Below are 14,222 nucleotides of genomic sequence, written 5' to 3' on the forward strand. Positions count from 1 at the left end.
AAATCCACAGCTACCCAGCTGTTCAGTTTGCAGCCAGAGCTTTGGCGCAATTCAATGACCTTCACTTTGATTTTCATACATTACAATTTGATGCCCATTTCAACACTTTAAATCCAATTACTTGTGTCTGTAACATAACCAATCATTAAAAGAACCACCGCCCTTAGCAAGCAACTGCAGTGTGGCTTTATGAATCATTTCACAGAAATACAAAACATACTGTTTTAGGGAAAATCATTTTGAGCCCATAAAAAATATCAAAAAAATTATACTGTGGAGCATTTGGAATTATTTCCCTACACAAGATTAAAATATATATATATATACTATATATATTGACAGTCCAGGGTTTGCTCCCAGGAGTTAGTGAATGCAAGTGTGTTCAGCAGCACTGGCTCCAGTAGACTATTGGCTGCCGATACACAAGCTAGGGATTCCAAGGTGGAAAAGGTATGTAGTGAAAATGATTACTGATATTATTGCATAATTATCACACTTAAATGTTACATCAAATCAATTTTGATATCTCACAAAGACAATCCAAGTAAATACAACAAGCTGAATGCTGCAAAATTTGAAAAAGCTCTCCAAACACGTACTTTTTTTTTTGCTAGCTTGTGGGCTTACTTTTTTCCCAGATCACGTGACAGATGATAGATAACAGAGGTGTAGGCAGATATATATTTATATATACCTACTGTGTATCTTTGTTCAGAATTAACCAATCACATTCAAACTCGGCGGCACGGTGGCCGACTGGTTAGAGCGTCAGCCTCACGGTTCTGAGGACCCGGGTTCAATCCCCAGCCCCGCCTGTGTGGAGTTTGCATGTTCTCCCCGTGCCTGCGTGGGTTTTCTCCGGGCACTCCGGTTTCCTCCCACATCCCAAAAACATGCATGAATTGGAGACTCTAAATTGCCCGTAGGTATGACTGTGAGTGCGAATGGTTGTTTGTTCCTATGTGCCCTGCAATTGGCTGGCAACCAGTTCAGGGTGTACCCCGCCTCCTGCCCGATGACAGCTGGGATAGGCTCCAGCACGCCCGCGACCCTAGTGAGGAGAAGCGGCTCAGAAAATGGATGGATGGATGGACATTCAAACTCATGTTAATTGCACCCCCAACCACCATTTAAAGTGCCTCTGATTAACCGCAGGCGTGACATTTTCGTAGTCAAATCTTACAGCATATTAAACAATAATGTTTAAACAAAGGAATTTGATTTTGAAAATCAATTTATTTTACTGATATGAGGAATTTAAAATTCAAAATGTTCATATATTCATGAAAGAGGTTTCTTTATTCAATAATTATGTGTATTCTGTCTTAAAAGAATGACATTTTTGAAGGTCAAAGTTGGCCTGTAATCATGTATTTTTACTAGATAGCTTCAATTTTATTGACAAAATTTGATAACTGACCTTTAGAGTAACACAGATGACATTAAGAGCATCATTAATCTGTGGATGGTGGGTCCCATGAGCAAGCTCCTCTGACAGCCAGATGCCCAGACTGCACAAAGCTACACACCTAAAGCATAAAAATAAAATGAAACTTACTGATCAGCCGTTTCCCACTTAACATTCTGAACCAACACATACATGCCAACATAAATGTGTGAGATGATAAAATAAATGTGCTTTGATTTCAACTTTTTTTAAACAACAAAAAATATATATTTCTAATATGTTTAAAAAAACACACCACTTCACGCATCACCTTATTGTAGGTTTGTTTTTCTGGGCCTGCTCACACCCACTTAACATTAGAAAATGCATGCACATGTGTATCTACCTAGCAGGAGCAGAGGGTTCGTCCCTGGCAGAGGTCAGTATAGTTTTGATAACATGCTCCTGAAACACAAAGCATGGGAGAATCATGTAATCTGCCTTAAGATTTAAAGCTGATGTGCACCTATTAGTAAAATACCATGACAAATTGAAAGAACAGCTTGGAAGACCAACTTCATGACATATTAATATTGCATACACAAACACTTCTGAGCCCTCAGGTAATGGCTACTTAGTGATTCAAAACGTTTCTGCCGAGTATAAAAGCATTGAGCAAGCCTGAGACGCTGCTATGCATGACATTAACTGTTTATACAGCAACAACAACAATATTAACATTACTGCCATTGACTGTCTTGACTGTTACAAGAATGACTGATGAGAGATTAATCTATAAGTGTGACACCAGTGGAGAGAGGACATGCTTTGTAGAGGGTTTGCACTGACCTGGATAAAAGTTACGTTTTTATGCTGTACTTTCTGATTAGTTTTGCTTAACTGTTCTGATAAATCTACTTTGTTGACCACCACTGAAGACATCACTGATGGCCTCTCACTTTACCTTGACGTCAGGGAACTTTGTGAGTGCCACATCAGCTGTGGTGGGGTGAAGGGCAGGGAGCTCCCCATAGAAGTTGGGAAAACACACAAGTGATCCAAGAAGTATCTGGGCTTCTACCCTTGGAGCCTAAAAAGGAGGAAGAAACAAATAATACATACAGTGGTGTGAAAAAGTGTTTGCTCCCTGCCTGATTTCTTTTTTGGGATGTTTGTCACATTTAAATGTTTCCCATAATCAAACAAATTTAAACATTAGTCAATGACAACACAATAAACAAAATCCAGTTTTTAATGAAGGTTTTTATTATAAAGGGAGGAGAAAAAATCCAAACCTACATGGCCCTATGTGAAAAAGTGATTGCCCCTTGTTAAAACATAACTGTGGTTTATCATACCTGTTCAAATTCTCTCTATACCTGATACTGCCACGCCTGTTCTCAATCAAGGAATCACTTAAAGGACTTGCCTGAAGTAGAACAAAATATCCTCAAAAGCTCGACATCTTCATCAACAAAAGAGGAAGAAAGTAATTGAGATCTATCATTGTGGAAAAGGTTATAAAGCCAAGTCTAAAGCTTTGGGGCTCCAGCGAACCACAGCGAGAGCCATTGTCTACAAATGGCGAAAACATAGAAGAGTGGTGAACCTTCCCAGGAGTGGCCGGCTGACCAAATTTATCCCAAGAGCGCAGCGACGACTCATCCAAGAGGTCAAAAAAGACCCCACAGCAACATTCAAAGAATTGCAGGCCTCACATGCCCCAGTCAAGGTCAGTGTTCATGACTCCACCATCAGAGACTGGGCAAAAATGGGCTGCATGGCAGAGTTCCGAGACGACAACCACTGCTGAGCAAAAAAAACAGGGCTCGTCTCAATTTTGCCAGAAGAGATCTTGATGATCCCCAAGAATTGGGGGAAAATGCTCTGTGGTCTTTTTTTTTTCTTTTGTCCTGTTCGGCTGTTAGGTCAAGCAGAATGGAAAATCTGTATCCCTTTAATGCCGGAACAGTTTTACTGTGTCACAGTGGAGTTTTTAAGCTTCCGCTGTGGTATTATAATAGAGGTTTATTGAGAATCAGACTTGATCAGTCGAACAGAACAAAGTTTCTAGAAGGGAGAGAGAAACAAAGACAAAAAGACAAAGCACTCATTGTAAACAGGATGAGAGAAGTAAATCATTACATTATCTACAACTGTAAAACATTAAATATGAGTATATATATATATGAGTGTTGCATGGCGATGTAGTGCTACACCCTGTGAGGGAAGGACAGGACAAGATCGAACAGGACAAGGACAGGAGAAGAAACATGCAGGACAAGGGTTGTGAACCCGACTGTACAACTGAAGTGCGGTGGCATTAATTATGTGAATTATAAAAGTCTACAGGACGAGCGTATAAGTGAGGGGATACACAAGCGATTTGCATATTCATTAGTTATTTGTCGCAGTAAGTGTGTGACCCCACACCCAGTGAAAGAGTCCTAGGAGTGTGTGTCTGCGGATACATGCAAGTGAATTGATACCATTTTACATGCACAAAGACTGACAGAAGTGTCCTGAAATTGCTGTGGCCGCATCGCGGTGGCTGAGGACCCCACCCAATCAATCGAAGGGCGGAATCAGACCCAGGGGTCCACCCGAGACCAGCCCGGCGGATGGGACACGTCCCACACCGAGGGACCGAGGGCGGTCCGCCAGCCCCACCGAGGCGCCCTGACAACTGGCCACCCGGTGGGGGCCGCAGGGACCCAATGCAACCCCCCCCAGCCAAACCCCCACCCCACCTACACGTCCCCCCCCTCCACCCCCAGGAGAGCAAGATGTCCACAACCCGCAGGGCCCGCAATGCAGCCCGTCCCTGCCCAGCCTGAGGGCAGCAGAGTGTCCCTTGTTTGTTGGAAAGGAGGGCGGATAGGGGCACCTGACAAGGGAACGATAAGGGGGGGGTATCATGAGAGCAGCCGCGGGCCATGAGGTCAAACCCAACACCAAGCAGTCACCCAGCCCGGGGGGCCCGGCCTCAGAAGCACCGCCATGCAAGGAAGTGAGACCCACCTCCCCTCCTGTTACTATGACTGCCAGGTCCCCGACTGGCAGTCATTGGCCCTACCCCGTGTACCAGTGCCTCCCCGAGTGGTGTGGTGCATTAAAATCTGGAGGGGTCAGTCAGCCGAGGGGGTGGAGGCAGGGCTGCCAGGCACCACTGCCTAACAGCCAACCCCCCCCCCCCCCCCCCCCCCCCCCCCCCCCCCCAACCACGACCCACCGCCCCCCAGAGATAGGTGTATGCGGTGCATTAAAACATGGGGAGTGTGTGTGATGCATTTAAAATCCAGGGGGGCAGGCAGGGCGGAGGGTCAGGGCGCTGAGAAAAATATATACAGTGAATGGTTCGAGTGTGTACTAAGTGAGTGATTAAGAGGCATGGCTCCTGCAGGTCGGGACCATTAGGCCGGACAACCACCGACGAAGAGGGAAATCCCTCCCAGACCCGCAGCACCAACTCTGCCCCCCTCACCCTCACACCCCGCCAGCACCCACTACTCGCCCCTGAGCGTGGAAGGTGGACCCCCCCCCCAAAAAAACCAGACAGGGAAAAGAACCCCACAGCAGGCCACACAGCCCGCAGGGGACCGCCCGGCTCCCCCACGAGAAGAGGAAGAGGCGACCGCAGCGGGACGCAAGGAACAGAGACAAGTGGAGGAAGCAGGCCTGAGGAGCAACAAGGGGCCCCCACCGCCCCCACCAGCAGCCAGAGCAGGAGACCCAGGCGGGTGCCAGCCGGCACCTCCCCAGCACCCACGGAACATGGGCAAGTCACCATCACACCTCCACTACTCCCCAGGAGGTCACCCCAGTGGTTCACCCCCACCCCCGAGATCAGGAAGGAGTGAAAAAAAGTCCCGCTCCCACAGATTCCGGAACAGCGAACACAGGGACAAGAGAAGAAGGTCCCCACAGCATGCATGTGTTTTTTCACCATGCAAACGATCTAAAATATGTGAAAATAAGAGTAAAAAGAAAAAGAATAGAATAATAATAAAACAACAACAACAACCACAACAACAAAGAATATGGAATTCCATTGTTTACTTTCACACTTATGAAAATAGTCTTGTAATTTTCAAATGTCAAATGGCACCCAAATGGCAAGGGAATCAAGAGTCTAGATTTAGCATGCTGAGGAAAGGTGACCAGCTATCTACGTATATGTGTAATTGATTTTTTCGTTCTGCTGATATTTTTTCTATTGCAATATATTCTATGATGAGATTTAGCCACTGATTGATGTTAATAGCTTGTTTGTTTTTCCAGTTAAATAGAATTGTTTTCTTCGCTGTAGCTAACGCGACAAGTAATGATTGTGAATATTTATTTGGGAGGTCAATTATGCCTAAGTCGCCAAGTATGCTCAATCTTGGGGAAAGTTGAATCGAGAGTTTTTGTATAACCGAAGACCAAAAGCATTGAATTGGTGTACATTCCCATATAGCATGAAAATAGGTGTCTGGTGTATTTTTGGTGCATTGCTCGCATATATTAGATGGAGAGAAGCCCATTTTATGCATAGTGTAATGAGTAAAGTGTCTTCTATGGACCACTTTATATTGTATGTATGTAGATTTGTGTTTTTTGTCATTCTAAACGTATTGTTACAAATCTGTATCCAGTAGCTACGGTCAGCAGACATGGAGAGGTCTTCTTCCCATTTGGTGATTGGTAAGTGCATTAATTTCATAAATGAAATTAATTTATAAACTTTTGAGAGATTTATTTTACTTTGCAGGAGAAGCTTCATTATTTGCTTAACAAAAGTGTTGGTATTCTTTTTTTTATTGCTGCTTTTAATTTATTGTATTGAAGAAAGTTTCCGGCTGTTATTTGGAATTCTTGGAACAGTTCATCATGTGTCGTAAAATCATTATTGTTAAATAGTTGATGTAGGTGGTTAATTCCATGTTGTTCCCATGTACTGAAGGGGTATATTATTAATTTCAAAATCTGGATTATGACAGATTGGGGAGAGCATACTGGGAGCTAATTGAGATCCTGCCGATACTAAACTTTGCCACCAAGCCGTTAAGGTGGATGCGATTATTGGATTCTTGAAACATTTATGGCGTTTAAGACTAGTAGAAATAAATGGGAGTTTTGGTAGTTTGATGTTGTTGCAGTCGCTTTGTTCCAATTCTAGCTAAGAATCACACTCCACACTGTGGTGCAACCATTTGATGAGGTATTGTAATTGGTTAGCTAAATAATAGTGTTTAAGGTTGGGAGCATTTAGGCATCCCTCCTGTTTACTTTTCTGAAGAGTGGATAGACTGATTCTATTTTTCTTCTTTTTTTGAATAAAAATGTATTACAGCAGAATCTAAGGTTTGAAACCATTTAAATGTGGTCTTAAATGGAATCATTGAAAATAAATAATTTATTTGAGGTAAGGTTTTATTGTAGCTATTCTTCCCAGTAATGATATAGGCAGGTTATTCCAGCGTCTTAAATCAGATGAGATTTTTTTCCAGAAGTGGTGTGTAATTTAGATTGGTTAGCTCTGTGAGTTTTGACAAAATATTGATACCTAAATACTTAATGTTTCGTATAGGAATAGGGTACTCTGGGATTTGATCTGCAGGAGTCCATGAGTTTGGTGTTATTGGCAGTATTGTTGAGTCTGTCCAGTTAATAGTCTGATATTTGTGAAAATGTTTTAATGAGATTGAAGACTGCCTGAAGAGAATACTTGGGTTCCTGTAAGTAAAGAAGAATATCATCAGCATATAAATTTATTTTGTGTTCTGTCACTAGTGAGCAGATATCTTGAATATTAGCATTCTGATGTATAGCGGCAGCAATAGGTTCGATAAATATTGCAAATAGCATTGGTGAGAGTGGACATCTTTTCTGGTTCCTCTTTGTAATATAAAACTTTGTGAAGTGATCCAATTTGTGGTGACTGTCGCTTTCGGCGAATTGTATAATGGTGCTATCCAATGTATAATTTAATCTCCAAAGCCAAATTTGTGAAGTACTGCAAATAGGAAAGCCCAGTTAACTTTATCAAAAACTTTCTCTGCGTCAAGTGACATGATGATTGCGTTTGGATTTTTACGTTGTGACATGTTTATTAAATTCAACAGACGTCTGACATTATTTGTGGAACTTCTACCTTTAATGAAGCCTGTCTGGTAATAGTGGATTATCGACGGAAGTACCTTTTTAAGTCTCACTGCGAGGGCTTTCGAGATAATCTTGATATCGACATTAATCAGTGATAAGGGCCGATAATTCGCCAGGAGAGTGGGGTCTTTACCTGGCTTTAGTAATAACTTAATTGAAGTTGTGTTCGTATGGCTACTAATTCTACCTTAACCCTTTATCTCATTGACTGTTCTGAAAAATAGAGGCGCTAGTATTGGCCAAAAACGTTTAATGAATTCAACAGGGATTCCGTCCGGGCCAGGCGCCCGTCCCGGTTGCATATTTTTTTAATGCGTTATGCAATTCCGTGATGGTTAAAGGAACTTTAACCATCTTTAATTTGCGTATTTAATTGAGGGATGTTTAGATCCTTAATAAAAGTTTCAATTTCTTTTTGATCTGGGTTGTTTGAAGATGCTTATAAGTTGCTATAAAAATGCTCTGTGGTCTGACGAGACAAAAGTTAAACTTTTTGGAAGGTCTCCCCCCCCATTATACCTGTCATACATGTAACACTGCACTTCAGAAAAAAAATATCATACTAACAAACAAGGTGGTGGTAGTGTGATGGTTTCGGGATGTTTTGCTGCTTCAGGACCAAGAAGACTTGCTGTGATAAATTTAACCATGAATTCTGCTGTCTACTACAAAATCCTGAAGGAGAATGTCCAGCCATCTGTTTGTGACCTCAAGTTGAAACAAACTTGGGTTCAGCAGCAGCACAATGATCCAAAACACACCATCAAGTCCACCTCTGAATGGCTGAAAAACAAAATGAAGCCTTTGGAGTGGCCTAGTCAAAGTCCCAACCTGAATCCTATTGAGATGCTGTAGCATGACCTTAAAAATGCGGTTAATGCTCAAAAACCCTCCAACGTGGCTGAATTACAACAATTCTGCAAAGATGAGTGGGACTAAATTCCTCCACGGTGCTGTAAAAGACTCATTGCAAGTTACTGCAAATGCTTGATTGCAGTTGTTGCTGCTAAGGGTGACTCAACCAGTTATTAGGTTCATGAAGCAATCACTTTTTCACACAGGGCCATGTAGGTTTGGATTTTTTTGCTCCCTTCATAATAAAAACCATTATATACTGCATTTTGTGTTTACTTGTGTTGTCTTTTACTAATATTAAATTTTTTTGATGAAGGGAAACATTTAAGTGTGACAAACATGCAAAAAAATAAGAAATCAGGAAGGGGGCAAATACGTTTTCACACCACTGTATAAACAACAATTTATATAAAATACATTCACTGTCGGGCGGAAACCTCCTATATTCAAATTTGGTCAATTTTATGTTTTTCACAAACTAATACTATTGGTAAGTCCTCTGGGTCTGTTATTTTTACATATGATTGACCAATCTGAAGTGTTGAAAATGGTTGGCTCTCTTTGATGATGCAATGTTAATGGGTCAGCAAACATGCCGTTTTAATAGTTTCCGGAAAAGTGATAGTTTTGGTTTGGAGATCAAGAATCCATAAGTACCTTATGTATTATAATTGAAACATCCATCCATCCATCCATTTTCTGAGCCGCTTCTCCTCACTAGGGTCGCGGGCGCGCACGAGCCTATCCCAGCTATCATCGAGCAGGAGGCGGGGTACACCCTGAACTGGTTGCCAGCCAATCGCAGGGCACATACAAACAAACAACAATTCGCACTCACAATCACACCTACGGGCAATTTAGAGTCTCCAATTCATGCATGTTTTTGCAGGCACGGGGAGAACATGCAAACTCCACACAGGCGGGGCCGGGGATTGAACCCGGGTCCTCAGAACATGTCTGTTAATAAACACTGTGACTTTCGGAGCATCCTGTATATGAGAAAGTGGAAATGGTATTTTGTATAGATATTTTTTTTCTTTTGGTATGTGCGGTATAAATGCAGAGGTGGGTAGTAACGCGCTACATTTACTCCGTTACATTTACTCCAGTAACATTTTCGATAAACTGTACTTGTCAGAGTACTTTAGATGCACTGTACTTTTTACAAGTACTTTTACTTGAGAATTTATGAAAAGGATTGATACTTTTACTCAGTTACAATGATCGACATGTCGTTCGCTACTTTAATTTATCCATTCTTGCGTGTGCGATCTATTTTTAGACTCCATCCATCGTTGCGCTAATCCAACGTGATGACTAATGTCATTGACTCCAATTCACCAATCAGACGACACAAGGCAGTCAGATGAGTGCGCACGTAGCCTTTGCGAGCCAATCAAAATGACTCATTTGGGGTAGGGGGGGGAACAGCCACGCGACGACAGCTTTGTCATGCATGCTTTGATTTTCAGCCCACTTCTAACTTGAAAAAAAAGTTTCGTTACTCTTTACTTGAGTAGTTTTTTCAGTGTACTTTATTACTCTTACTCAAGTAAATATTTGGATGACTACTTTTTACTTGTGTCATATTATTCTAAAGTAACCGTACTCTTACTTGAGTACAATACTTGGCTACTCCTATCACCTCTGTGTAAATGTAGACACCTTGTTGCTACAACCCCTGGCAAAAATTTGTGAATCACCGCACCTGGAGGATGGGCATTTAAATTTTTTATTTTTGAGAAAAGAAGCAAATATAAATGTTTCACAGAACCCTTCTGGTTTTAAGAAACACACGGCAAGAAGGAAAATGTTTTGTAGTCTGTCAATTTCTTTTAGAGCAAGTAAAAGAAAAATATATGGAATCGCTAAGGGAAAAAATTCTGGAATCATAAAAAAACAAAAATAAACACACTACTCTACACCACTAATACTTTGTTACACCACCTCGGGCTTTTTTAACAGATTGCAGTCTCTGGGTCTTGGCCCAATGACAAATGGTATTCTTCATCTGCCTGTCTCCAACTTCCTCTGATTGCTGTTACCACCTCAACTTTGCATGTCAAGCCTCTGACATTGACATGATGTCTTTCTTCAAGGAGGGTTTTTACGTTTTTTTCCTCTATAGCAAGATGCATTATCATCTTCAAAAATTATGTCATTGCCAAGCATCCTTTCAATTGACTGAATCTGAGAAGAGTCCAAAATCTATATGTAAACTTGTGTATTTATTGAAGATGTAATGACTGCCATCTCCCCTGCCCCTTTACTTGACAATGAGCCCCCATATCATCATTAACTGTGGAATATGCATTTTTTTTTTCAGGCAGTCCTCTTCGTAAATCTCATTGCAAGGGCACCAAACAAAAGTTCCAGCATCATCGTGTTGCCCAATGCAGATTCGCGATTCATCTGAATATCACGTTCATCCAGTCATCCACAGTCCATGATTGCTTTTCTTTAGTCCACTGTAGCCTTGTTTTTATTTTTCTGTTTACAATTTTCTTTCTTCTTTTTTTGTGTTTCTTAAAGCCAGAAGGGTGGTATTTTTGAATAAAAATTGTACTGTCAAACATCAATGATTTGCATTTTTTTCCTAAAATTAAAATTTTAAATGATCATCCTCTAGGAGTGGTGATACCATATTATGTGTCAGGGGTTGTACACTTACAATGTACAACTCTAGCTTCCCAAACTGTATTGAGTGAAAGTTTCAGCCCTTTTACGTTTAATGATGAGCAAGAGGTGACTCTAGAAGCTGCAATGATGAAGTCAAGAATCAACATGGTGGCTCCAGGTAGACCAATACTGAAGAACCTGGGACTGCAGTGCTTGATGATGGTGTTCACAATGTCCTAATTTGAGAGAGAGAGAGAGAGAGAAAAAAAAATCACACACACAGTAGTCACATCATATTTGCACTTTTGCTTGTATGATGCTGCTTGGTCAGGTAATTAATTATAAATTCTAATTTGAATAGGGCTAATCAAAACGTTTGCGGTACCTGGTCTTGGTGCAGCAGTCCTTGGTGCATGATGTTGTAGAAGTGAGTTAGAAAGTCTGTGTTTGGGGACACATCTTGCCGTCTCTTCATAATCCTGCAGATCAGTTTATAGGCATGAAGTTTTCCCTGTTTGTAACGCTCAGTCAGCATTGTGGCCTGGAATAAAAGAGTAGATGTGGCGTTAATAGGCGTTAAATCGTAAACAGGCATGACCTACTGTACATACAAGGGTACATGAGCCGATTAAGATATATAAATTCTATTTCTTGACTGATTACGTAGATTCAATAAACTATTAGAGCCATACAACTGGTTATTGTACTGAATATTAGAAGCCCTATGGTCCGACTTACCTTAAAGAGCCAGGGAGTAAGGATTCTAAGAGGTGGAATCAGAACAGGAGGTGCGGGAGATGACTGGTTGTCGTGAGAAATGCCCAAATTATCTCTAATCTGAAAACAATTAAAAAGTGAATTAAGAGTAGAGCCATTACAGGGTGTCTGATATGACTGTAGTGTCTCATTCCACACCTTCGCAAGGTTTTGCCACAGTTCACACAGGTAATCAAACACTTGAGCATGGATCTCTGGGTCTTTGATGGTATTCACATCCCCCAAAATACCCAGCATTCTCCGCCACATTACTGTAGCAACATCTGCATGCCATCCAGTAAGGGAGCCACCTGCCATGACGCTACAGTCCTCACTGGGGAACTCAGTGATCTCTAAAAATGATCGACAGGCCAATCAATCGCCAATCTTACTTCTGTTTGACCAAACCAAAAGAAGACAAAATAATGAATACACATCTTAACAAGTGTGTTAGTATAATTACCAAGATCATCAGGAGTCTGCAGCACAGAGTTGTGGAGTCTTTGATCCAGCTGCAAGTGTGTGCGTGAGTGAGAGTGTGTGCGAACGATTTGCTCTGCTGTCAGCGTAGCTGGGGAAGGCGTTTGGGAACGAGAGCCCCCGATAGAATGCATGGGAGATGCACTTTCAGAACCTTAACATAAAAAGAAAGTTTAGAATCAATGAGCCAAAATGTATTTTGAAGAATCAACGTTAATCGTGATGTGAAGTCATGTCAACAATTACAATGATATTAAAACCTTGGTGCAATAAAAGATTAAAAGCGTGACATATATATTTTAAAGGAATCACCATAATTTAATGTACAAACCAGTGACAGTGACTGTGTGGCTAAGGCTACTGGTCTCAGAGTCAATATGAAGTGTCGTCAAACTTGCTACTTCGTGTTCATCACAGGCAACGCCACCTCCCAGGCTGTCCTGGTCCAATGAGCTTCCTCGATCTCCACCTCCACAGGGTTCCGAATTAAATGCAAAATCTACACAAAGGGAATTATATAAACATTCTAGTTTGAAAGCTAAAAAAAACAATAGACGTCATGTAATATCACCAAGACAGCGATAGTCAGGAGCACAGCATGCTACTGACACCCTTAAAGAATAATAGTATGCCAAAATATGGTGGGTTTTTGTTAACACATTCTAAACTAACAACAAGTGTGGTGAAAGAGTCAACAATATCACAAATTGGATCCCAGAAAATGGACTAAAAAAGTGGCTAAGACATTTTACTGCAAAATAAAGGAGATTACCAAAACTCTGGAAAAGGTATTGGATATTGCTAGCGACCTGACCTCCAAAAACGGAGTTGTATATGATTTTTGCACTGATGTTGAAAGTGATTTATGAACAAGCTAAAATACGGAATCAAACATGAGCCTGACATGTCAGATTTGAATTATTCAACCCTCTCACTCTGAATGTGAGCATCCTTGACGATCACTTCAGAATGAAGGCTGGAGGTCTTAGTTATTTTTGTATTTTTTTTTTGTATTAGGTACATAATTTAATCCCCCATTAAGAATATATAGAAATATAGCATTACAAAATTTTCATTATTACCAAGCAAAAACAAAAATTGAGAAGCTCCAATTTTGAGGTAACTTAGGTTGCCTTATACCTGTCAATTCCTTTTCCAAGTACAGACAAAGGCTAAAAGTATGCAAAAAAAAAACTACATTTTACTCACTATCAAACTTGCATGTCGGGTACTGAAAAGCATTAAATGAGTCAGATTGGCTGTCAGAACTGACAACGTCTGAGCCACTGGCACTGGCAGGAGATGTCCACTCTGAAGGAACCCCAGGATCATCAATTGGCCTGAGGTCATCTAAGGGTCGAGATCCAGGACTTTGGCCAGCCTCTAGTAGTTCCGGCAGGTCCTGTGGAACTTCTAGACTACCTGGGCTGCTGCCACGGCGCTCCTACACATAGAGAGAAAGAGGTGTGACAACAAAAGCTAATAAACTTTCATGAGGAAAACTAAGGTGTTTTAAGAGGCACTAAATCTGAATAAAAACAACTTTTAGGTACTGACCACTGTTCCTTTAGCTCTAAGTCTTTCCTGGATGAACTCGTCCATGAGATCAGAGAAATTAGGATTGCTGTTTCCAACATCAGTGGAGACGGGACGTGCCTTTTGGAGCACCTCCTCTTTGTTGGCTAGACAGAAAAAGGATGATGGAAATTTAACATAAGCAAAGAGGCATGATTATCTGGCACACATACTGTACATACTAACACTGTGTAAACAATGATAATTAAGATAAGATAATTATGTGGCTAATATTGACAATCACAATAATGGACGCATTGTACATATCTTGTGTGTTGTGGAAAGAAAATAATGTTATTGTTACACTGACATTATACTTCAATCAAATGTGAAAACATGGAGAAAGCAAACTAGCGTGTAGGAGCAACCCTATTGTATATGTACGATAAGCCCTTGAGTAAGT

The 14,222-nt window shown here is 41.1% G+C and overlaps 1 protein-coding gene across 8 annotated transcripts in view; it reads right to left on the reverse strand.

Moving 5' to 3' along the window:
• ralgapa1 (Ral GTPase activating protein catalytic subunit alpha 1) overlaps nt 1-14,222 on the reverse strand; it is a 92,625-nt gene that overhangs the window by 31,053 nt on the left and 47,350 nt on the right. For 7 of the 8 annotated variants that reach the window (XM_061793737.1, XM_061793736.1, XM_061793738.1 and 4 more), the window contains 11 exons: nt 13,802-13,926; nt 13,454-13,688; nt 12,576-12,743; nt 12,228-12,398; nt 11,924-12,117; nt 11,747-11,845; nt 11,394-11,549; nt 11,116-11,244; nt 2,352-2,477; nt 1,794-1,852; nt 1,421-1,529 (listed from right to left, as the gene is read on the reverse strand). In XM_061793737.1, the coding sequence (XP_061649721.1) occupies nt 1,421-1,529; nt 1,794-1,852; nt 2,352-2,477; nt 11,116-11,244; nt 11,394-11,549; nt 11,747-11,845; nt 11,924-12,117; nt 12,228-12,398; nt 12,576-12,743; nt 13,454-13,688; nt 13,802-13,926 (1,571 nt within the window). The remainder of the gene's footprint in view (nt 1-1,420; nt 1,530-1,793; nt 1,853-2,351; nt 2,478-11,115; nt 11,245-11,393; nt 11,550-11,746; nt 11,846-11,923; nt 12,118-12,227; nt 12,399-12,575; nt 12,744-13,453; nt 13,689-13,801; nt 13,927-14,222) is intronic. The other variant, XM_061793744.1, reaches the window with a different exon arrangement.

The sequence above is a fragment of the Phyllopteryx taeniolatus genome, chromosome 13 (genome assembly GCF_024500385.1).
Source record: "Phyllopteryx taeniolatus isolate TA_2022b chromosome 13, UOR_Ptae_1.2, whole genome shotgun sequence".
Classification (NCBI taxonomy): Eukaryota; Metazoa; Chordata; class Actinopteri; order Syngnathiformes; family Syngnathidae; genus Phyllopteryx; species Phyllopteryx taeniolatus.